Raw genomic sequence first — 24,706 nt, forward strand, 5'->3', positions numbered from 1 at the left:
CACAAAAGGTGTCCAGAGGGTGCAAAAGTGTTAAAATGAGCCAATGTTTTTTTTTTCTAACTATATATATATATATATATATATATTTTATGAAGGAATTGGTACACTTACAATTTATTAGGTCCAATTGATTGCTCACATAACCAATATTCATTTATTCAGTGCACAACAGGTCAAGTGAATATTCCAAAATGTCAAATCTGTCTGCAAGCAAGCATACAATTTATGGATGGGATGGATTCCAAAAATTTTATCACATTAACTTAAATTTTAAATACATATTTGTTCAGTATATTTTAGAAGTTTTTTCAACATTTGCTTATAAACACTCGCAGAACATTGTCTCTATTTTACCTGTAACTACAACCAAACAACAACCTGCATTGTTCCTTCCAAAAAACTTACTGGGAAATTATAAGGAAAATATAGTACTTGTAAAATAACACATTACCATTCTTTCACTGTTTGTTGTACATGAAATTAAATGCTTCTATGTAACGTGGGACATAAGGGACACTTTGTGGGGTTAATCCCACTGAGAATAAACGACAAATCTGCAGCTCTACGTTTTATAGTATTATTTGAGCTCGTTGTTTTTTCAGGTTTTACAGAACACATTTAAAACAAGATGATATCATGTTTTTATTCCTTTTATCTGCTTTTTTTGTGTATTTAGAATATTGTTTTAACTTTACCTTAATCTTGTCTTGCTTTGTTTGGCGCCTGTTGTTATACTACCCGCTGAGTATCCAGCTTTTGATTGAAAACTCTAAGGGTCTAAGGAAAAAGAGTGGCGTGTGCTGCACACAGATTTTAAAGTCCATTGGGGCAGAATTGTGATGTATAAATAAAACTTGCTTGACGTCTTAGGCTGCACATAGACAGTATGGTTAAGTGCTTTAGACTCTCACCATCCCCGTCCATAAAAAACCAAAGCAGATGTTTACTCGAAACAAAACAAGCTGTGATTAAAACCCACTTTGCCCAGCATCAAATGTCAGACGGGCAAAGTTAGCTGGTGGAGAAAGTGGAGCTTAAAGTGGTCATTTTATACTCATTTTCAGGTTCAGCATTTTATTTTGGGGTTGTTCCAGAACAGGTTTACATGGTTTCATTTTCAGGAAGCGGCTGGACTACTTTCAGCCAGTTCAGAGCAGAGTTTTCTGTGGGAGATGGGAACTCCCTTTGGGCTGGACTTTGGGCTTTTTCACTTTGCAAACCTGTTACATGCACAAAAAAGGTATATAACTCAATAATGGAAAGGGAAAAGACAAAAAGCAGAATATGACCTCTTTAAAAGGAGAAAGTATATTAGATTTCCACTCATCAGGTGGACACACCACTCCAGTGAGATGATCATGTTGCTCGGTGTCTGCTGGTTGTGTAAGCGCTTGTGCTATTTCTCTGCTCAACTCTACGAAGAATAGGAAAGATCTGCATATATGGCACATTGAACGTTTTATTGTTTTACATGTTTTTTTATGTTCTTATTCTTATGCCCGTATGTCTCACCCTATATTGCGGTTGTGTTTTATCTAATTTTATTGCTACTGCAGCACAAACAATTGCACCTTAGGGACAAATAAAGGTCTCGAATTGAATTAAATTGAACTGAGGCAGTTGTTTGCTAATTTGTTAGCCATAAACACTTTATAGGGTAATAATATATGAGGCTGCATTTCTCTGGGTTTGTTTAGACAGCTCCCTGCCCCTTAGGAGTCAAAAGTAAATTACTGGATTATTATACCACAGGCTACATTCACATAATATTTTCTTAATTATTATTCTCTATAATGACAACTACTGCAAAATAAACAAACTGCTGTATATCTAAATATCCTCCTCTCCTAGATTAATTAGAAAACCTCTTACCTCAATCACTACTTCTACTGAAGAGGTCGATGTCAGTGCTGGTAGGCGGTTTGCCGCTGTCAAAAAGTAGGACAACGCATTTTTATACTTGAGATACATGAGTGGGATAAAACAAATGAACCATTTCCCACCAGCTTGCTATAGTGAGCCGTTTCAGAGGCGAACCCATTTCCTTTACTGTATTTTACATTTAGTATTGATGAGTGAGATTTAGCACTTTACCTGGTTCGAAGTTCAGTGAGTCCAGATCGATTGGCAGCGAGGCGTCCTCGCGTAAAGCCTTGGTCACGATTTCCCTGAGGCCGGCGTTGACGACTGATGACGACCCCGGGGTGCCTGTCGCCGTCTCTGAATTCTCAGAGTTAATTTTAGGTGAATTAATCTCAAAGACGAGGGAGTAGTGCACCGAGATTCCTCCAGGCCTGAAAAGGAGATATTATTATCTCTCTGATTCGGAGTCGGTTGCTCTGATTCTTCACACTAACTGTATTGATCTATATCAACCCTCTCTGCAGATACAGACCTACTGTTATGGTGATTTTGTGCTTTTGGCTAGAGACAATCAATAAATAAAGCCTAATTTGTCAGTGTCACAAGTCCAGACAATGTTAATAAGTGTGGATTAAAAGGGATACTGAGTCTTAAAGTGAGCTGCAGAGAGAAGACCACAGTTTAACAACCAGCAGGTGAAAAACGCAGGTAATGAAAAGTCACGCGGTGCTGCAGTAAAGTGATGCCCATTCAGGATGCCAGGCATGAATATCTGTAGCCATATATCGTAATAAAAGAGAGCGCATCAAAGCTTCATCAACATTCTGCACAGCTTTTATCATCAAGAGAGAATAAACTGATTTGCTGAGATGTGACTCTGATTAGAATGGTAATGATGTGAATTTCCTTTGCTTATGTGAGAACTGTTGTCTGCCAAACAAAAGCACTTCTTCATTAGTTTCTAGTGGTTGGTTCTGCGTCTGAAACATCCACCGCATCACTTTATTCCAAACTCAGACAGCTCTTTGTCTGGAGTGGATCTGATCTGTTAGCACACACCTTGTGTGCTCTCTAAATTAAATCCTGAATTATCACTAACTTCTTATCCATTTTAAACTTTCTTCATGAGATATTTCCTGATGTTTTGGGCATTTGCTTCTGTGTGCTGTTGCCTTGTGTAAGTCACTTTAAAGGGTAGTATTTGTCTACGCCTACTTCTTGCTATTAAATGCGCCCCACCTTTTGCCAATCATGCTGTCACCCGGACAGCCCGTTTTCACTCCCCGACTCCTCACGTATGGACGCATCGGTGTCAGTTTGTAACGCACTGGTGATCGCTATGCAGTGGGGGAAGCCCTGTACTGTCAGTTTTTGACGGTATGATATTTAACAGAAAACAGTGAGTGAGGAGGAGGAGGTGGGTGGAACCCGGACTTTGAACCAGGAGACCCGGGTTCGTGTCCCGTGTAAAACAAAAAGTCAACATTGAATATTTTAATTTACGTTACGCGAGTTACATAAATTGTGTAAGTTGAGGAAGTGACTTAAGTTAACTTACCTGTTAACTGGTTATTTTAACCCAAACCATGATCTTTTCCTAACCTTAACCAAGTAGTTTTATTGCCTAAACCTAACCAAATAGCAACATTTCAAGACTTTAATAAAGGTGCCGTTTTCAAAATGGCAATGTTTTTAAAACGCATGTGAGCAATTTTGAAAGTCTAACCGGACGTTGCATATCTGTTGTTGCTAAGCGTTGCTAACTTGACCGAGGAGCCTTAAATGTGTATAAATGCTTCTAAACAGGTACCCAGGGCGTTAAAAAGCGACGGCAAAGGGCCTTGACCAAGTGTCAATATGTGACGAGTCTGGAGAGAGGACGTGTTGACCCGGAAAATATTCCAAGCATCTAAGTCAAACTTTTCTTTGTCCTTATTTCTCTCTCACGGAGGCACGTAGGTGCAACCCACCTTTTTTACTTTTCAAGGAGAGGAAATTTGCCTTGAACTATTCTTCAGGGGAGAGCAGCCTTCCTGAATACAAGTTCAGTTTTAATCTTTCCCTTTTGTCTTTGTATCTGTACTCGTTGGTATCAAAGAAGTCTTCTCTTATCTGATGTACAAAGCAGCACTCCTTGGCTTTTCCCCTAGCTCTTTATCTCGTTTTAAAAACCCTCCTTCTCCTTGATGATGTCCTCACCTCCATGCTCTACTAATTAACTGTGGCAGACAGTCAAACCACAGAAAGTCAATAACTCTGCAGCGTTAAGGAATTCTTATTTCAGCTAATAGTTTTAGTTCCTGTCTGGTTCTGTTTCCAGCGGCAGCTGTTTTCATCAAACAAGCTCTGATAAACCCATCGTACACGACCTGCTCAGCACCAAACAGCAGACACACACAGTTAGAGGCTAGCTGCTGAACATTGTGGAGCATTCAGCAGCTAAAGAGGCAGATATTTGCCTCAGGAGCTGGTGGAGACCAAACACAGAGCTAAAAGGAGAGTGATTATTAGACTTTAGCCTTGCACTTTACATACTACAATCAGGAAAATACTATGTGTATATATATATATATACACATATACACACACATACATACACACACACACACACACACTATAATACTATGTCCCACACATGTGCACTTGAAAACATGATGGCGTCTTCCTGACTGCAAGAACAGCAGCTTCTTTGTTTGTTATTTGCTGAACAACTTCACCAATTAAAACACAGCGCAGGGAATGAGCACACATGTCAATCACAAGGTAGTCCTGCCCAAAAGCATACGCTGCATTATCGTCTATTTCCCCCTAAATGGGACCATAATTTACTAAATGAACATCATGCTGTGTTGAAGAAGACTTGAAACTAGCGACTGAGACCATAAACTCATCAGGAAAGTGTTTACTGAGGGAATAAATCAGCTGAGAAGTAACAACATTTTATTTCTAATGAGGCCGGACTTCTTTTTGCACCCAGCGGACTCGCCCCCTGCTGGCCGTTTGACAGAACGCAGGTTTAAGTTCCGTCTGCATGTTTTCATTTTCAGACCCAGAGGTTGCCGCTTGATTGAGATTAGAGAAATAACATTTGACAGCCATTCGTCACGTCACTACCACTCTGGTTTGGACAACGGTGCGCGCCAAGAGCTGCAAAACAACTGCAGGATGTTGAGTTTCTACTTCATTTTTTTTTTAAAATACTAATGTTTTGCACTGGCTTGTTCGGGCCAGCTAGTTGCTAGTTCAACTGTCCCGAAGTTACATTTTTTACTGGCCCCGGGCCATCGGGCCACCGTTATTGTCGAGCCCTGGTTCCTCTTTTACATTAGAGGTAGTCATTTGCCCCATGATTAATTTAAAAATATTGATCAGTGCTGCTTTAAATCAAAAGTGTTTTTAACTTCTGTACACATTTAATCCTGTCTCACAATTATTAACAACAGATTTTAATTCATCACGTTTGCACTGCAGTAAAAAACTAATTGAATGAACAAAAACAAGATAAGTCTAAACTACTGTTTTGTCCAAACTATTTTCTGTCAACAGAAACATATTCTTGATATCTGTCATGATATTTAATTGAAATAAATAAAGTAATTAATCCCAGAGGTTTCCGCAAGATGTGTCTCTGTTCTTTGGTTCTTTGTTTTGGGAGTGCTGGAGTCTGGCAGACAAGAAGCAGGAGGAGTTTTAAAATCCTTCATAAGATTAGAGGACGTGCTCCCGCTGAGGCATCGTGTCCGTGTTATTGGCCGCGACAGCCCCAGGCACCACGGGGGAGGGCAAATTAACGGGGGGAGCAGCTTGACAATTACGGTCTTCCTGTTTCACCGCTCACCTGCCTTCTCTGATAATGAGAGGAAAGACAAAACTTTGGGAAAACAATCAGCGCAACACGACTCGTGTTAACCTTTAACACGAAAAGAGATTCACAGTGCAAATATCTTCTTATCCCAGCAGCTATTTGGTCCTCTCGCAATTTCTACTTTGTGTTAAACTGTCTGGACAGTTTTGGGTACAATAATCCCCTTTCTGCATCTGACGTGGATCCAAATAATTGCTAAGCTGCATATTGGCAGGAACCTGCACAAATAGGGGGGGGGGGTACAACAGTCTCTGTGTAATTTACCCGTCAGTGTCCTGGGTCTCGCTTGCATTGGGGAGAAGAAAAGAAGGTATAAGAGCTGGAAACAAAAACCATAACAGGAAGAATAACACCAACAGGGTGAGGACGAGATGTGTCACTTTAAATTCTACACAGAACAATGACTCTGTAAAATTTCTCTATAATATGAAATGTCTGTGACAAATTAAGCAACACATCCTTTGTTATAAATTATGTTATAATAACAATTAAAAGCTCCGTTCGTCTGCTTCATCTGGACTGTGTTGATCTGATGCTTGATTTTTTATTTTTTAAATGGATCTACAAGCAACATTAGATCCAAGGGATAAAAGTGAGAACATTCAAACATCCAACAAGATGTTAAAACAAAGACAGACATCAAACACACAAGATATAAATCCAACAATCTAATCTTTAAAACCCAAGTTACATTAGTGCAAACTAATAAAGTTAGTAGTGGAAGAAGTATCCAGATCTTACTACTAATACCAGAGTGACAAAATACTCCATTACAAGTACAAGTCCTGCATTCAAAACGTGTTTCTCTATTATATCTGACGTTTCTGGATTAATATTCCTGCTGAATTAATGTGTACGTGACATTTTACTGCTGTGCTGAGCTGAGCTCATTTTAACTCTTGAGTGGTTTGATCTGCGGCAATAGGAACACTTCATCAGACGACAGACTGATAACGTAGAGACAGTAGCTCAGGCTAGCAGATATCAGTGTTCTCTGGGAATCTGACAAGAATGTCTAGAAGAACTTACTGACTCCACAGATCAGAGTACAACTCATGGATAACGTGGGAAACCTAAACCTTGCTGTGTTAAGTCTTCATCAGTCTATGAAACTTCTTCCTCACACCTGAACCTGGCTCACAATAATCTTTCAACAAATGAGCAAGACACTTAACCCCTAGTTGCTCCAGAGGCGCGCGACCTCGGTTGGGTTTTGATTTGAAATTTGATAAATTAGGATTATATCAGATTGCAAAAACCATCCTCCTCATTCTGAGTTTGTAACTCTTCCCTCAGGTCGTACATTTAGAGGTCCACTCCTTTCTTCCCTGTGCAATAACCCTTTCCTGCTAAATTGTTTCAGGTAACATCATAATTAGAGATTGTTTGATGTTTTTAATGTATTTACAGTGTATTGTGTGTATTTGTGGTGTTTATTCTGATGCTTGTATGTTTTATCTTGTGCCCTGACTGCAAGTCAAGTTTCCCACTTGGGATAACACCAAATGGACCAAATATCCTGGCAGATAAGAGACACTTTGATGGACTGTAATATGCTCACTGCAGATCAGTCAGGAGCTGAAATTAGGAACCGAGAAGCAGAATCCAAATCCACGGTTCTTGGAAATTTGGTACCGTTTCCAACTTGGAACCGGTTCTTGATGCCCGCCACTAGTTGATGGAAGAAAAACATTTATTTCGGTCAACTTGCAACAACCTGTACACATCTGCGTCCATCTCATCCGTAATTCTTCTGTCGCTATTTGTCAGCACCGAGAGATGAAGTCCACCAAACCTATTTGTTGCAGGCAGCGATTCAGAGGTCTGGAAGCGGGCTAGCTCAACAATGGGTCACCAGAAAATACATTTTTAAAAACTTTCTGATACGTCAGATCAAATTTTAATTGACAGCCTAATGAGATCCTGACTTTCGTACTCTTAAATTCTGATTTAAGAAAACCTGAAAATGCCCGCCCGACCCAGCGAGAAGAGCACAGACAGAATCTTAAAACAGAAGTATTTCATTTCAAGTAACCTGTATTGTTTAGATACTCTGGCACACAGTAGCTCATCATCAGAGTGATCAAGTAATCAAAAAAAAAAACAGTACGCTTTCTCCTTAAATAAGCAGAAGTCTTAAGCAAACTTTGAATCCGGCCCGTCAAACTCTCAAAACATTTTGTAGGTGAAGTGTCGCCATCAGTCTAAACGCTTCTATATTTATCATTTAGAAACCTCTATTATGAGAAACATGTTGAGCTTGTTTGTGTCAGGAGTGACTGACACCAGTAAAATGTGCCGTCGCTGCAATGCTTCCTCTGCAGATGACTTGAGGGAGTGACGGATGGAAGAAGTTTTAATCACACATCCATCAGATTTGACAGTTTTTTTTTATCTTCAATTTAACCTGAAACCCTGGAACTATTATTCTTGAGTGATGGAAAAAGATTCAGTGATTTTCTTTTGTTTTTGAGAAGAACTGGTAAATCCCTAATTTCCTAACATGTTCTTCATCAACACCATCATCACTGAATATAGATGCGGAACGTAGCTGTCCATATTATCTCTTGAAAAAAGCCGACTTCTAGTTTTATTTCTCAACATTTCTCAGCACTTTGTCATTTTTGCTGGTCGGTGGCGGTTTCTCTAAAACTTTTTATTAGGAACCATGTAGTGACTTTGTTTGCTAAAACTACTCATGCTTTTATGTTGCAAGTGAAGCCCCCAAAATAATAATTATTTAGTGGATATTGCAGCAATTTCTTTTATTATTGTGAATATAAAGAAAAAAACATATTGCCGTCCCTTCTGCTTCTCCCGAACAGCAGACCAAGAAAGAAATCTCTGCTTTTCTATCCTGTCTCGTTAGTCGCAGCGCGAAACATTCGCCTGCGGCTGCTTCTGACTCAATCCCAATAACAAGCAGCCTCTTATCTGCTCAAACGGCTGTCCATGCCAAACAATCTGCTCATTTAAAATGTAATGAAATTACCGAAGCTCGGTGGACTGTCCCGTCGCCGCGGTGGCCACGGTGCAGATTTGATTACACTTTAGCTTCCCAGTTCTCATCTGCTCACTCAAGCCATTTCATGCTCTGGACTTACCTGATTCCCAGCACACGGATGGCTTTATACCCTGGGAGTTTGTCAAAGACGTGCTGCATCTGTAAAAGAGAAAGTACTTTTTAATGCCTGAATTAACAGTCAGGATGCCTCTCGTCGTCGTCGTCGTCGTCATCATCATCCTCGCTTTGCGGAAGCCAATATAATTAACTCTGAGCCATCAAACAGGAGCTTGTTAATGTCCTGGCAGGACGCCAGCGTGTCAGTATAAAAAAAGGACTGCATGAATGGGAAACCCTCGTTGATATCTATCTTTGGGCCCGTTAAGCACCTGGACTCTTATGACATAATCGTCTTTAAAGGGCTCCATCAGGTAACACCCTGCTGCGAATCGCGTGCAACTCTAAATGATCCCGGTGCCTTTTTAAGAGTCTTTTAATGAGGAAATAACACCGAAGGAGTTCATTTCTCAACATGACTCCGGCTGAGTCGTAAGCTTTGAGGAGCTCGACAGAAGGCGCAAACCCTGGCACAAAGAGAGGACTGTGGGTAATCTTCTCCCTTTCACCGGTCCTGACCCAACGGCCCTCTGGTTTAAGCTTCTTAACTGTCAGGTCAGAGAGAAGAGACTCATGTGGACTGTGGCGGGTAGCGATCGACATGGTGGATCAGGAAGACCTGACAGAGGACAATACTCAGAAAATACTGCCGATACTGCTGTTAGGACCTACACAAGGTACTGATCCTACTCATATCACGCTGGGTGAGGCCCGTCCCGGTGACAACTGCTTCTGCGTTGACTCAACATGACCCAAACCTGACCCAGCGCCATGTTTGTGTGGTCCAAGGAACGAAAAGTGGTGAACTGGCGACAGGGTCACTGACGCACATGGGGAGCGAAGGTCCGATCCACCAGATGAGTTACTGTGACCTAAGACCTAATACTTTGTATGCGTGTAAGACTTTCTTAAACTAAAAAATCCAGAAGATTCAGAATTGGAGGTGGCTGCCTTCCACGAGTTTTAGTTGGATAAGTAAGCAGCAGTGAAGTCGACTAGCTGAGATCTAGTTTCCGTTCCGTAGTGATTTAAACAGGTCGGTAGTTTTCTTCAGAAACAACAGAATAAGAGTTTGTGTATAAAACCTTGATTAAAAATAGATGAACCCTAAAACATGTCCAGATCACAGAGCAAAAGTAAAAAGAGAGAAGTCCCACCTGGTCCTGCAGGTGGTGAGCCAGGTCGATGTACTGAGGGGAGTCTGGATCGTCCAGCAGCTCTCTGTAACCCGGATCCACCAGGTCGATACTGAACTCCACGATCTGCTCCACAGGACTCTCAGGGACCACGTTAGGAAGCTCCAAGTCCTTCAGGAAAACAAACATGAGTCAGCATCAAGGTAACACTAGAAAGAAGAAGAAGGTAACGGTTTTGGTCGGACTAAGCCACCAGGACCCGCTGGTTTGTGGCCTCTGGTTTGGCATTTTGGCCGTCGCCATCTTGTTTTTTAAACCAGAAGTGACCATATTTGAACAAGAGGGTTGAGTTAGCCAGATTGGTTTGAAAGGCACATCCGCAATTCAAGTTAACTGTGATATTAATTGTGATGCTAATTTTGGCGAGAGAAAAACAGGCTTAAAACTAACTTGCCAACTCCTGAGAGTGCGTTTTAGTACAACGTTCATGAAGTGAAAAACTGTGAACGGGTCAAACTCTAAAACCTAAACACAGACAGCACCCAAAAACAGGTTCACGGCTCGTTAAATGTACACAGTCCTGCGGACACGAGTCGCTGCAATCTTTACTGACGAGGCAGCCCCGCCCTAAAGCCTCCCCTGCTTCCTGGTCTCTGTTCCTCTAAATGGGACCATAATTTACTAAATGAACATCACGCTGTGTTGAAGAAGACTTGAAACTATCGACTGAGACCATAAACTCATCAGGAAAGTGTTTACTGAGGGAATAAATCAGCTGAGAAGTAGAAACATTTTCTCAGAGACTTCTATACAATCACACTTTCTTTCTGCAGCCGGTGGAGTCGCCCCCTGCTGGCTGCTGGAGAGAACGCAGGTTGCATGAATGCAGCCTGTTGTCCCTTTTGTATTCTCTGGTAAAAAGCAACCAAAGACAGGAAACGTTGGTAAATATCGCAGCGGGGTGGCGATGGGGCAGTGGATAAGGCACATGCCTTTGGTGTGTTTAAGTCCTCTGACAAAACTAGCTAATTGTGAGTCGCTTTGGATAAAAGCGTCGGCTACATGAGTATAACTTTATAAATACACTGTATGTTTACTGCGTCCAGTTTACTGATGTTTTTATGACTTCTGCTGCTTTTAATCGTTTTATAGACAGCAAAGAAGAAAAGTCAGATGGAAAGAAATGAACAAAAGGAAGGTAGAAAAGACTTCTTTTTTTTTTAATTCAAGGTCAGCGATATTTGATTTAATATCTAGTGGGTGTAAAATATGTTCCAGCAAAATCACTCCAATCATCACATAGTGGACTGACATAGTTACACAGTGATATGTAATGGGAGGAAAAGTAGAAATGTCTCCTTAAATTAAAATACAGTCAAAACTACGTAAATGTTATTTCCACTTCTGACACCAGAACACGCAGATGACTTAAATTACATGAAACTAAATAACCCGTGATTGAAATGTCAGCCACATATTCAACATTCACTATTCAGTTTGGCTCAAGGAAGAGATGTGTGGGGTGAAAAGAGTAATAACCTGCTCTTTCACAATGAGTGACAGCAAAAAAAACTCCAATTATTCTGGTAATTTCAGTCCAGCTTGGCAAAATGGCACCAGACCTGCATCTGGAACATCTTTAAAGGAATTCGATGACAAAGCACAGGAACGGCTTTTTACCTTTTTTCCCCCCCAAACCCTGAACTAAAATGAACTCCTTCAGTACAAACCCAATCATTCACAGACAGGGCGAAAGCAGTAATTATCTCTGGAAAGACTCGATGCAGCGCTGCAACCATCTGCTGCTGGAACACACGCTCGAAGCCTTGGGTGAACTTTGGAGCAGGAACAGCACCAGCTGGGCTGCCGTTCCGTAAGTCCTTGTTACCTGCAGCAGGTAAAAACTGTCCTCGCTGTTCGAAAGCTGTTAGCGAGGGACCCCTTCCTGTGTGAGGAAGGTCACACGATCAATCTTTAAAAACACACTGAGGTGGAAGTCGAGTTACATCTATTACTTTAACTCTGCAGCTTTTTTGTTTACTTGCACTTTTTCAAGGTTTTTGCAAAGTTGTTTTTGTTTAAGTTTCTTGTAAAACCACTCTGATGGTGCTTTTCATTTTTTAAACTCACCTCCTGACTTCCAGGCAGCCACTGGTTTCCATTCACTTCGATGTGCTATTTTTGTTTGTTTGTTTTTAAGGGGGGCTTTTAGCCTTTATTTGTTTTGGACATGAAAGAGAGGGGACGACATGCAGCAGAGGGGCCGAGGGCTGGAACTGAAAACTTTGCTTTAGGTCTTCCATCACGGAGCAGGTTAAGCTTTTAGTCCAGTTTGGTTCTGATGGTTCATTGGGTTGAAAGTTCGGCCACGGCCAATGAAACAAGGGACTCGTTTTTGGTGTGGACTCCTTCATAAACTGCACTTCACCCACGCAGGGTTTGGTAAACGCCTCTGATCAGCACGCACTGCTGGGAAAACGCAGTGCAGAGAGGAGTTTGTTTTTACTTTTCCTAAAAACTCACAAGGTTTCTCTTTTCATGCTGCTCAACGATTATGTGCTTGTTATTTTCTCGATAAATTAAATGGTTAATTTTTAAAATGGCAAAGAAAGAAAGCTAATTTTTCTAGAAGCCAGATAAGCTAAATCAGAAGTCTGTTTCTCAGTAAGCCAATCAGTGCAGCTCTGCCACAAAGTGCATCAATCAATAACCCACGACAGATCCTGATGCTTCTAATCTTGTTATCAGTGTACTTGTAAACGTTTGCTGTGTGATGTAGGTCCACTTTTTTTTCCTTTTTACCAGAGGCACGTTCAATTCAGGCGGATCAGGATCCAGATGCTGATTTCACTTTTCAACACATTATACTAAAAACTTTAAAAGGATATTCAAGAATGATAAAGAGAAGTTAATGAGATGATGATAGTGGCCACAGGACCACGATAATTTCTACGGATGTTGATTAGAAGTTAATGTTTTTCCTACGTCACCCAACCAGAAACTCTCGTGTGTTGAACTGGTGTTGTTAAACACTTTTGGGGCCGACTGACTCTGAAAGACTCACCAAAAACTGAATTGAGGAAACAACCCATAGTGCAACACTCTCTGTAGGAGACACTCTCATCCTTTAAAAACAATATCTGAGGTTGAGAATACATCATTGTCTTGTCCTTGAATTTAAGACAACCCCCGCTCTTTCAAGCGTAATTTCCAGCTCACAGTCTGAAAACATTAAAGGAGACTTATTATTATACCACTTTTCCGGTCCTGTATTGTAGTTCTGTGACTCGTGTATGGCAGCTTTGCATGATCCAAAGTTCAAATAAATATACTTTTCTGTCTTATATTGGCCCTTCATGTAGGCCTTAATTTCAGCCTCTGTCTGAAACAAGCTGTAGATGCTCCTGTCTCTTTAAGCGCCCCCCCTTCTGATTGGCCAAGACCTGAAGCATGTAACCAGGCTGTTGTTGTGGCTGGAAGTTGGGATCTCATGTAAAGTCATGTAAAGAAACTGTATGTGATTTTTAGATACAGGTCTAAAACACGCAAAAACTATGAAAGAAATTAAAATAAAGTTCAAAAATATGCTCCCAGCATGACGGCAACAGGTCTCTGACCTCCTAAGAGACAACGATGAGCTGAGAAAACCAGGAAAAGGTGAGTGGATGAAAACCTATGTCTGGTCAGCAGTCAAAAGTTCAATTATATGTGGCCATAAGCATTAGTTTGAAAGAAGAAGACAGATGAACATAATGCATACATGGCTGATTTCTATTCATATAAAAATGTACACAGCTAATTTAACTGCTACGGATGTATAATTTCAGGAGTACTTGTTCTTGAGTGTGACATTTCCAGGAGCTGCTCTGTCAAAGCCTCCTCATCAAGCTGACGTCGCCTTTTGACTTGACTGTAGATAACAGTGTCGACTAAATACATAAAATGTAAATGTAAGTGGTTGTTCATACCTCCTCGAGCTCCTCTGCTGGCTGGGTCGGATCGAGGGCGGGGCTTGGAGAGGCTCTCGCAGGGCTGAGGAGGACGGTGGTGCTCGTGGTGGAAGCCGGTGGGGCCGCTGTCGGGGCGGCGGTCTGAACCTCTGCACCTGACGTAACATCAGAGTGACTTTAATCACAGAGCGAATGAGCAGGAATACTGTGAGTCAAGCTGTCTGCAGAGTTTATTCATTCATCTGTCCGGACGCAGAAAGGCACCGGGTCCATTTAAAGTTAAACAACTCACTTAAACACAAAAAAAAAAAAGTGTTTGTCGACGGCCAAAATGCCAAACTAGAGGTTCATGATGGCTCGGCGAAGAATCTCTAACTTAACTCTAACTGGAGTGAAAGTAAGAAGTGACAAGGAAGGATGAAGCAAGTAAGACGGGAGCTGGGTTGAGGTTTAAAGAAAGGTTTAATATGGTGCAGCATAATCTAAAGTTTAATCATGATTTAATCGGGTTTAGAAATTAAACGTTGTTGGAGCAACCTCTGAACTACAGGAAACCCAAAAGTCAATAAACATGTCACAGTTCATGGACAAAACGATCATTTCAACACATCTTACATGTCCAACTGCAGCAGATAATAAGAATTCAATACTAACATTGGAATGACATAATTGATGTAAAAACAGTGTTGGTGTCAGATAATTACACATTTTCTACCTGCTATCTCAGGGATCGTCTGTTTCGGTGTCACCACTCTGCAGAAGAAGCAAAAAAAGAACAAAATATCAATAATTTCAGACTTTATGAAACACATGCATGGGCTGGAAAGAAAAAAAAAAAAGATACAGAGCTGTGTCTTTTTCAATATCACTGTGTCATCCTATGAATATATAAATATCTATTCAAGTATGTATCTTGAGGATTTCGCTTGATTGGTTGACCACGATCTCACTATCAACCTTGCCCTTCGTCGTGCTAACCACTGGTAGAGGATCAAAACGCTGCAGACAACATCAGTCATCTCACCACAGGAACAATTAGGGATGCACCGATCCAAAACTGACTCACATAGCTGCAAGGGGGCTGCAATCATTAGCCTGACTATTCAATTCAGTGATGTGCATACTATACGATGCGTCAGCCGTACGCCGGTAGACCTGAACATTTTGTTTTAATGCAAGTCGATGTTGCCTTACATGTAAAAGAATGATTCCTCACAGTGAAGAATACATCTTTTTCATTTTACACTGGTATCGGATCGGTACTCTGCATATCGGTACTTGGTATTGGGACTAAAAAAGTCAGATCAAGCATCCCTAAAAACGACATACGCTTGATTTGACGTGACAAAGACCTGTAGAGGTCGTCGGTCTGGAGGAGGACATAAGTGTGGCTTTATTATAGAAGAACAAAGTCCAAGGAGGGAGGAGGGAATTTTTACTATTTTAATATGTAAAGGAAGTCCTGGTGCACAGTGTACAGCTGTGGGCTCCTTTCAAAATCCACTCCTGCCAACCCGGACTGAGTAGCTCAATTCAACCACAAGTAGCCGGCTGTTTAAAAACGATATAATATTCTTTGTGTGGTTCATCAACGGTGATAAATTAGCCAAAAAGTCCCGCGAGGTGCGGACAACTCGGCACAACACCGGTGAAGCTGGGGCTCCGTCTCTTCTGCAAGTGTTCCTCTCCTGCCACTGCACACATGTGCACTGACGCTCCAGGGTTAGGGTTACAATTTTGGATTTATTCACGCACTTTAAAAAACGTTTATTGAAAGTTTTATTCTTTTTACAGGTTTATTTACAGCATTAAACATTGAAATGTGTCTTGTAAAAGGCTTATTGTCAGAAAACTGGTAGATCTATGTAAAATCAGACGTTGAGCACCCCCATATCACCAAAATGATCATGATCCTTGTTTCGCTGTGAGATTGACAGTCGAATCAGGCTCCGTCCATCGAAGCATTGAATCTTCGACTATTCGGGGTCAGCCCTAATTATTTCCTATGTCTTTTGGACTGAACCAGTATTTCAAATGCTCATTGTTGCAGCTTTGCCATGATGAGACTGTGTTTCTTCCATGACTTCGCTTCTCTCTGCTGCACTGCTTGTGAAACTCTGTCCTGTCAGTGCAACACACACCGACGTCACGTAGCGTCGCGACTAGATGCCAGTTTGTGGGATTTTACAAAAACAACACACGAAAAAAAAAGGTGCAGATGTGTTGATGCACGTCACACGCTGCTGGCTACAGTGCCTTAATTAAGAAGCGAAATGCTCACAAAATGCGTCACACCGCATTGGCTTGGTATTCACTGAAGTTATGGATGTGTTTAATTAAGCTAAATACATGTTTCATAACGTCGCAGCTCTTCTATGAAGAGCCACACTTGAGTGAACCGTCTTTACTGTTTGATGCTGAAGAAGTCAGCGTGAGCCGAGTGTGTGCTTCTTTTAATTTATGTTTAAATGTCCTCCAGTGAATGAGGTCAAAGAATCTGTAGGGTTTTACAGAACATGAGTGTTAAGTGACTGACTACAGAGTAAAGAGCCGAGCCGTGTGATCCAGTTGTGAGCCAGTCTGTGTTCCCACAACTCTCCAGAGTCACATTTCAGTTTGTGAAATCACTATGGTCAGAAATAGCGTGAGAAAAAAGGACTAGAGGCAGAAGTGACTTTCAAAAGTATAATTACAAAAGTCTGACAGGCTATCTAACTTCATATTACAGCGTATACTATGTAGGTATTTGGTATACTTTGTTAAAGTCAGATATGTTATTTACCTAATCTGTTCAGACCAAAAGAACTTGACCCCGGAACTAGGAACCTTTGGAGTAACTCACTGTTTTTCCACAGGAGGGACCAGGGTCTAAATGTAGTTCTGGGGTCTTCATTTTACCCCACAAAAAGTCCCCGCTCAGGGGGTAGTACTTTCCGACAGCACCTTGCAGTGAAATTCTAAACGGGCGAGTAGAGGCTACTGGCTTTAAACAGAGCATGTCTGCTGTTTTTCCTACAACGGCTCCTCTCTTTTCCACCGTTGTTTGCAAACCAATAAATCACAATCAACAGTCAAATAGCCACACAAGTCTCGCCGATGTCCGCCTGAGATGGTATGTTGGCATTAAATATATTGGAAATAGCAGCCAGCGTGCAGCGGTGTGTTTACGCTAAATACTGGGTCCTGTTGTTTTAAGTTTTCACAAGTCGGGAGGTTTTTACACAGAGCCGAAGTCGGTGTCCTCCTCTCCAAAACAAGCGGACAAACAGCGGATTACAGCAGGTAGGCCTAATTAAGCTCGTTAAACATCACGTTCCTCCGATGCTCAGGCGACACAGACGTGAGTCCCACAGCTGAGCTGCAGCTCTTGTCACTGGAAACTAACCTTCCAGACTGTCGCGATTTTATTTTTGTGTTGCTTTCTCTGTGCTGGAGTTATTTTAAGAACTTTATGGCTTTATCAGGTTTGTTTGGCTACTATTAAATGTGTAACCATCTTTAGCGCGTGTCTCCTCATTATACTCTCACACAAAAAAGCTGCTTTAATGGTCAAACACAGCCTGTAGTTTTTCATTATATTCCAGTCAAATCTGATGTTCATTTATAAATGTTGGTCATGGATAGTGGTTACATATAATGATGCCTGTGCATCGCTGTGTACAGCCAGGCCTACAGCCTACGTTAGCTGAATAATTTGCAAAATCTTCGCAGGTCTTTAGACCACGGTGGAAACGCACACAACAGTGGGCTGAAGGAACCTTTCAGTTCCTTGAAAATAGACCTGGGGACTTAAAAGTCGCTGGTACTTTTGGTTGAAAAGCGCCTTATTTGTCTACCTAATTGTGTTAATTATGCACTATTTCAGAGCTCTTCCCCCTGCAGCGTCTGTCTGTTCACTATCCCACAACCTCCTGCAGAATGTCTACTAGCCTGTTACCACAGCTGGACCTTTTCCAGGACCTCAGGAACACATTTTGCTAACTCAGTAATCTGCGTTTTGACCCGAGGGAACCAGAGTTTAAATACCAACAGCCCAGGAACTGTCAGCGCTGAAAGTCACAAACTTCAAGACATTTGTTGTCCTGTTTATTAACACAAGCTTATGTAATATGCTTCCTGTTTAAAAAGAAAAAGTTTCCAGGACTTGAGAAAAACTAAGTAAACTAAGGGAGGGTGCAGGAAATTCCCCTTCTCTCGCTCTCCCCTCCTTTCCTGTCATCTCTCAAATAAAGGCACAAGAAAATGTTTAATTAATTGATTAATCTGCTTGCTTTTGTTAAATAGAAAAAGGATTTCCACTTTGTCTGGTTCAGTTAAAATCCCTGTATCTTGGCCGTGAGAACAAAGATAACGACCCTCGCACGGTCAGAACCAGGGCTGAACGATTAATCGTTTTCAAATCTAAATTGCAATTTGAAAGAGCGCTAATCACATCAGCTAATCGTGAAGACGGGTGATTAAAATATAGGTTAATTATACAGCGCATCTGGCCCGTCATGCAGTCACAAAGTCCTTCTGTTGTCGACAGATCTGCTCGCCGATCACGAGCGCCATGCGCCTCCAGTTACGGTCCTACTCAGTAATCAGATTTGTCATTCTATGTGCTTCAACTACCGATAACGGCTCTCTGTGAGCCGGTTTCGCTCATAGACTGCATGTACGAAGTTTCGCTCCGCTCTTTGCACGGCTACGTCCACATGGAGCTTTTCAGAATAAGTGCGTTTTGCCTGCCTGATTTTTCTGACTTGATTTTTTGTGCTTCTTTCTAAGGGCTGGGCAGTAAATCAATAATGATAATTATCGCAATATAATTTTCCTCAATAACAATATAACAAAGATTCAATATATCGTCAATAAATGTAGCACTTAAATTAAATTTAATTAATAAAAAAAAGGATTTTATCTCAATTGTTTTGAATGTTCTTGCTAGGATTTGTTAAGTGATCCATTATTTGGCGAGTGTTTGTCATGTTCTGACCATGAACAACAGTTTAAAACCGCAACCAACCATCTGATTTCTTCAAAAAAGCAAAAATCTGTAGATATTTAATTTGAAAGAAATAATAATTTGACATTTATCGTGATAGTTATCGATATCGAATGGTATGAAATTTTTATTCGTGATAAATTTTTTGGACATATTGCCCAGCCCTACTAGTAGCTACGTTGTTAAATAGTTTGTTTTTTGTCTGTGCTTATTGTTTATATACGATCGGGAGTCTGCACAGGGTGTTTTATTTTGAAAATTGACCGGATTCTCTGTGTCCGACTTCCTGCTCTGTGCTGCTTGACGCTGCTTCCGTCAAACAAAGACTGAAGAAGAAGAAGAAGCAAATCGAATCGCAACATCTGGCAGAAAAATCGCAATTAGATTTTTTTCTTTCAGCCCAAGTCAGAGCTTACAGCCTTTTTATATGGGCTCACACTATCTGTACTGTCCGTACTCAGAGACAGGCTGAGGACACAATTATCTGTCACACCTACCGTGATGGAGTCCTCCCGTCTGTCCTCTGGTTCATCCTCTGTAAACAAACAAACAAACAAAAAAAATAATAATAATTTATCGTATGTGTCAAACAAGCCATGTCAGACACTAACAAACAGTGTCCTTCTACACATTTTAACACTTAGGCAGTAATTGGCCACATGATTATCTTGTTTGTGATAATGAGGTCATGTGTCAGCGCCTGCTGCTGCTGCTGCTGCTGCTGCTCTCGCTGCTGTTTGTTTTTAGATTGACGACTGACTGAACATCTGATTAACTGATTCCTTCACGTCTTTCTTTACACCCAGGAGCTGGGTTTGCATAAAACCAATTATGTCTAAATTACCTGTTGTGGTTTAAAAATACATTTTGCTGAGGCCGTCTCTGCGGTCTTGAGGAGCTTTACATCCCTTCAGGCCACAAAAAGCCATTAATTCTCCACAGTGTAATTTCAAAAATGAGTGTGAAATTATGAGATAAGAAAACTTTCCTTTTTGGGTTTTCTTTAAAGGGCCAATTCACCCAAATTGCACAAATTTGCTCAGACCCCCAACAATGTTCACTACGTATGGAGACAGATTTGATAAAGCAGTCAGTGGTCACTTTATTAGGCACATCTTTCTACTGCTCATTCTGATGTTTGGTCTGAACTGAAGCTCCTGATCGGGTCTGCATGCAGTGTTTCCCACACATAGACTTAACTTTTGTGGGCCGCCCCGGTACATGTGGCGACCCATTTAACCATTTTGCAGAGAAACACAGTAGGAGATCTACGAGAAGACGTGGACACGGTGGATATTTTAAAAGCACGGTCCGGGTAAACAACGGCGAACAAACCAGCACAGACGTCACTCTGCAGTCTTTTCGGCTACTTTATAAAACTCACCGCTGATGGAAATGGTCTACAGAGCAGACACATTCAGGGAAAAAGAGGCGGTGTTTGCAGCCGAGGTGTAGGTGTTTGTGTGGGTAAAAAAAGAGAATTGAAGGGAACGGAAACACTAAAATAAAAGTGGAGAACGAAGTATAATTAAAATGGTTAAATAAGAAATAACCTTAGATACTAGACATAGAAATTTACCCACATCGAACAAAGCACATTAAAACATATCACATAAAACACATAATCATTTACAATGGGAATAAATCATCGATATCAAAATTTCATAAATATTTTCCACAAGTAATCAACAACAAGGATCATCCGAGTTATCAATCATAACATATACAGCCAGAACTGCCAGTCATTTAAAAGTACTTCAAAAGAAGATTCAGGACATTTTGCAGCTGATTCCAAACGCCCCTTTTCCCAAGCCATGATTGCAACGACTCCTTAATTTTAACCAAAGTACTTTTAGGCAAGTCACGCCACTCGGCCGCCATCTTGGCAACGCCTCCGGGCAGCCAGGCCTGATCAAAGTCTGATCAAAATCTGATCAAAGTCGCTGAAAAAAGGTTTAAAAAGCGTTTTTTCGGTTATACTTCTGCTGCGCATGTGTCACCACTTCCACGAATGCGCAGTAGAAGAAAAACAGACCCTTACGTCAGTGGAACCACGCGATTGGCTAAATTATGTCGTTTCCCCCTTTGGCTGTTAAAAGCAGACGATTGGCTTTCTAGCCGGAGTTGTCATGGAGTTGTGTTGAGGATGTGACCGAGTGGCGCGTCTCTGTTTCAACATAAAACCGTGAATCATGCTTTAGTTCACAGGACTGTGCAGAAAACAGAATGTCGACAGAAAGTGAATGTCCTGCAGATATGTTTAATATAAACATTTCCTCTTTATTTCGGGGTGCACCGATCCGACTTTTTCTGTCCCGATAGCGATGCCGGTACCCGGGATTTGGGTATCAGCCGATGCAGAGCACCGATCAGACACTCGTGTATTGTTGATAAGCTGAATTCCTCTCTGTGAGGAAGAGACTGGGAATTAACTTCCTAACCAGCTGCTTGATTGTGCCGCCCCTTGAAACACTGACTTTGCAGATTCTGCAAGTAGCCGTAGAAACTGTTGGTACAGTATTGAACTGCACAGATCGGCACCCTTGTCACCAATACCGATCCAGCTATTTGTGCCAGTATCGGGCCGATATCGGTGTCGGATCGGTGCATCCCCAGCTTGTGTAATATCACACATTTGTTATATATATTTGTGAACATATCTGGAGGACTCGCATCTCTGTTACGTGTCTAAATGTACTGTGTGTCTGTTGACACGGTGTTGACACTGTTTTCCACAGAACGCTCTCGGAGCCCGCTGAGGTTTTCTTACCCTGTGAATCATGCTCATGTGCTCCTCGGAGCTGCTGAAGTTTTTGCCGAGGTCAGAGATGCAGAGCGACTCCTGGTGACACGTGTGAACCCATTTCTGGTACTCCGCCGTCCCGGGGATCCTGTCGAAGAAGATCCTGAACGCCTCCCACACGGCCTCCTGACAAACTGACCAAACAAACACACACCACAGCCTTTTAGACTCTCAGCCCTAAAGACAGCGCTGCCACAGAAACAATCTGCTCTACACTGTAAACTCAAGCGTAAGAAATGACAGATTCACAGTTTCGTCTGTGGGATTTCTCTGTATATTGTTATCAGATTCTTCTCTTCCTGCTGCCCCAAACGTTTTTTGTGCATTCAACTAAATCAGGCTGTTAATTTAACAAGCATGAGGTGAAAGACTTCTTTAGGAAACGTGAGTGGGAGCATTATACAGCATTATAACTTCAGGAAAAACTAAATTAAATAAATTCCTAGTTTAAAAAAGGTCTTTAAAGAACCCCTGTTCTGAGCTCCGTAAGGACTTGGCTTGGAAACCGGAGGGTGTTGTTGCATGTGTATAAAGGTGCATGTGTGTTTTTTTCTGACCTGCGTGGGGGTGGTTAATAACAACAACAGAGTGAGAAAAACACTGAATTTCCCCCTTGTGGGGTTAATAAAGTTTCTCTCTTTCTCTCTAAATTAAAAATGTCACTATTTACAAATGTAGTTTAATCTTTATCATTTATTTTAATGATAAAGGGAAAGATAAAAGAAGACATTAGATGAGAAGAACAAATACATATAAATAGATATTTGCATATCTGTATCAGTGGAGATAAGTTTTAATCCAATAAGGAACACTGACACAGTGTGAAGCAGCACTGCAGTCATTACACGGTGTGCACGGTGTCACGGCGCTGGACGCCTACTTGTTGGACAGCAGTGTCAGTGCCTGGGGTTTTGTTTCTGCGGTGAACGAGAGGTAAGAAAACAAACCGTCGGAGCTTCACAGCTTGTCGCTTCTCTCTGTCGGAGCGTTTTGACACAAACAGACTTGTAACTGACGACCTGCGAGGAGGAGGTGAAGTGAGTCACGTCCATGACTCACTTCATCCCCTCCTGAGCGCTCACACCGAGCGGTCAGCTGGCTCAAGTGTGGCTCATGTAGCTGCAACATCCTGGAGGTCAGACCCGGTTCCACGGCTACTTCATCACACATCATTTCCCTCCACTCTCTTCCTCGCCTGTTTGTCTTTCTCTGCTCTGATGAATGTTTGAACGCATGGTGACAGAATCCGTGTTTGCTTGGTTCTTTCATTATTTCGTCTTAAAACAAAAACGGAAAAGTATTTAAAAGGTGTCCGATTTGCCGCAGCTTTATAAAATTGGCTCAACGTTCAGTTTGTAACTCACAAGCGACTGGAACAGGAACGCTTTCCTGAGAATCCTCCGGTTTTTAAGATTTCAAGTTAACTCTGTGATAGTTGTCAGTACATCCAGTGGTACACAGCAAATATGAACAGTTATTAGTTAATTCGGGGAGCTGTATATTAACGAATCACACACGGATTAAAAGGCTCAGGTAATATTCGTACAGCCTCTCTGCGCTGTTTCGATCCAATTCGATTATTTTCTGAGATGGACGAATTTGGAAGGTTGGTTAGTTGAAGGTCCACCGCCGGACAGGGAGCGTGCGCTGGAGCGTACAGGGCGAGAGCGACCTGGTGCGCTGTGGACGGTCGGTGATCCCTCCGGCTTACGCTACTGATTACACATGATCCATGACGACGGGCTACAAAAAATAGAAATGAATGGCAAAAATAGCATATTGTCGACCCCCCAGAATATTACAAATCATGTTTTCAGGGAGTTGTTAAGAGGAGTAAAGCTCCCCCTGGCTCCCCCGTAGTTCACCCTGGCCGTAGCCTCGAGAAAAAAAAACCCTCGATAAACATATTCAGGTATTTTCTTAGATCGCTCAGCTGCTTCAGATCAGCCTGGACCATATGTGAGGAGTTGGGCAGTGAGAACGGGTTGTAGGGATACAACACCGGTCAAAGACAGAACAAAACGCAGCTCCTTTGTTTTCCGTTATGGGTTTAAAACAGGAAAACAAAACAGATGTCTGTTGTTTTGGTTTTGAAACTAAATAATCCACCACTATCATGTTAGGCCATGACCGTAACCAACCGAGCTTGTTTAGTATGATTTCTGAGGGTTCTGTTATCCATTTGCCTGTTCAATAGCCAGCCAGAAGAGACGCAAGACGTGGCGTGCTGACATCACACGTTGCTGTAAGTGCTGCCCTAGATGGCTGTTTGAAACCAGCGGTCTTAGAGATGCCTTCACTTGAAAGTCGATTACGGTAACTGCCTTCTGTTTCCCTGTGTTGACTTCCTGTTTAGCCCCCCGCTAACTTGAATGGTGGTATATAATAAAGATTATAATAATAATAATAATAATAATAATAATAATAATAATAATAATAATAATAATCGTGGGCTCTTCTCGACTTTCCAAATGTTATCTTTAACTTTCCTACATATAGACTTTGCTCGGAAGGGCCGTCTAGTTATATAAACGGCTGACATTTGCAGAGAAACGCCACCGCCACACTGAGAGTCTGGGGAGCAGCGTGCGGCGGTTCCACCCTTCGCATCATGGCACCGTGGACGATTGTGTGTCGCGGTTTCAGTTTCAGAACCGTTACAGCCCTGTTTCTAAGGTTGTTAACAAGACGTGCGTTTCCTTCCGGTTACTGACAACACTTTTAATATCAAATAAAATATCTTTCCCCTAATGTCGCACACGGTGTGGAAATACATTTCAAAGCTGTATTTTATATCGTTATACTGAAGTCAAACTAACCGACTGACTCGTCATTAAGCTGAAGCTAGAAGTCCGAAATGGAAGTAAAAAGTTTAATTGGGTTTTGACTAAATTGCTATAATTAAAAAAGGCCAGTAAGTTTCCCGTTGATTTCCAGCCGTCCTTCTCATCATCACCTGGTAATAAAGCTGCGAGCCATAA

General features: G+C 41.6%; 1 protein-coding gene across 8 annotated transcripts in view; it reads right to left on the bottom strand.

The window, feature by feature from the left end:
* LOC123977812 (interphotoreceptor matrix proteoglycan 1-like) overlaps nt 1–24,706 on the bottom strand; it is an 82,337-nt gene that overhangs the window by 38,461 nt on the left and 19,170 nt on the right. For all 8 annotated transcript variants that reach the window (XM_046060796.1, XM_046060792.1, XM_046060793.1 and 5 more), the window contains 8 exons: nt 21,693–21,859; nt 19,420–19,457; nt 14,651–14,688; nt 13,954–14,090; nt 10,007–10,156; nt 8,833–8,891; nt 2,095–2,294; nt 1,873–1,928 (listed from right to left, as the gene is read on the bottom strand). In XM_046060796.1, the coding sequence (XP_045916752.1) occupies nt 1,873–1,928; nt 2,095–2,294; nt 8,833–8,891; nt 10,007–10,156; nt 13,954–14,090; nt 14,651–14,688; nt 19,420–19,457; nt 21,693–21,859 (845 nt within the window). The remainder of the gene's footprint in view (nt 1–1,872; nt 1,929–2,094; nt 2,295–8,832; nt 8,892–10,006; nt 10,157–13,953; nt 14,091–14,650; nt 14,689–19,419; nt 19,458–21,692; nt 21,860–24,706) is intronic.

Source organism: Micropterus dolomieu, linkage group LG10, assembly GCF_021292245.1.
Source record: "Micropterus dolomieu isolate WLL.071019.BEF.003 ecotype Adirondacks linkage group LG10, ASM2129224v1, whole genome shotgun sequence".
Classification (NCBI taxonomy): Eukaryota; Metazoa; Chordata; class Actinopteri; order Centrarchiformes; family Centrarchidae; genus Micropterus; species Micropterus dolomieu.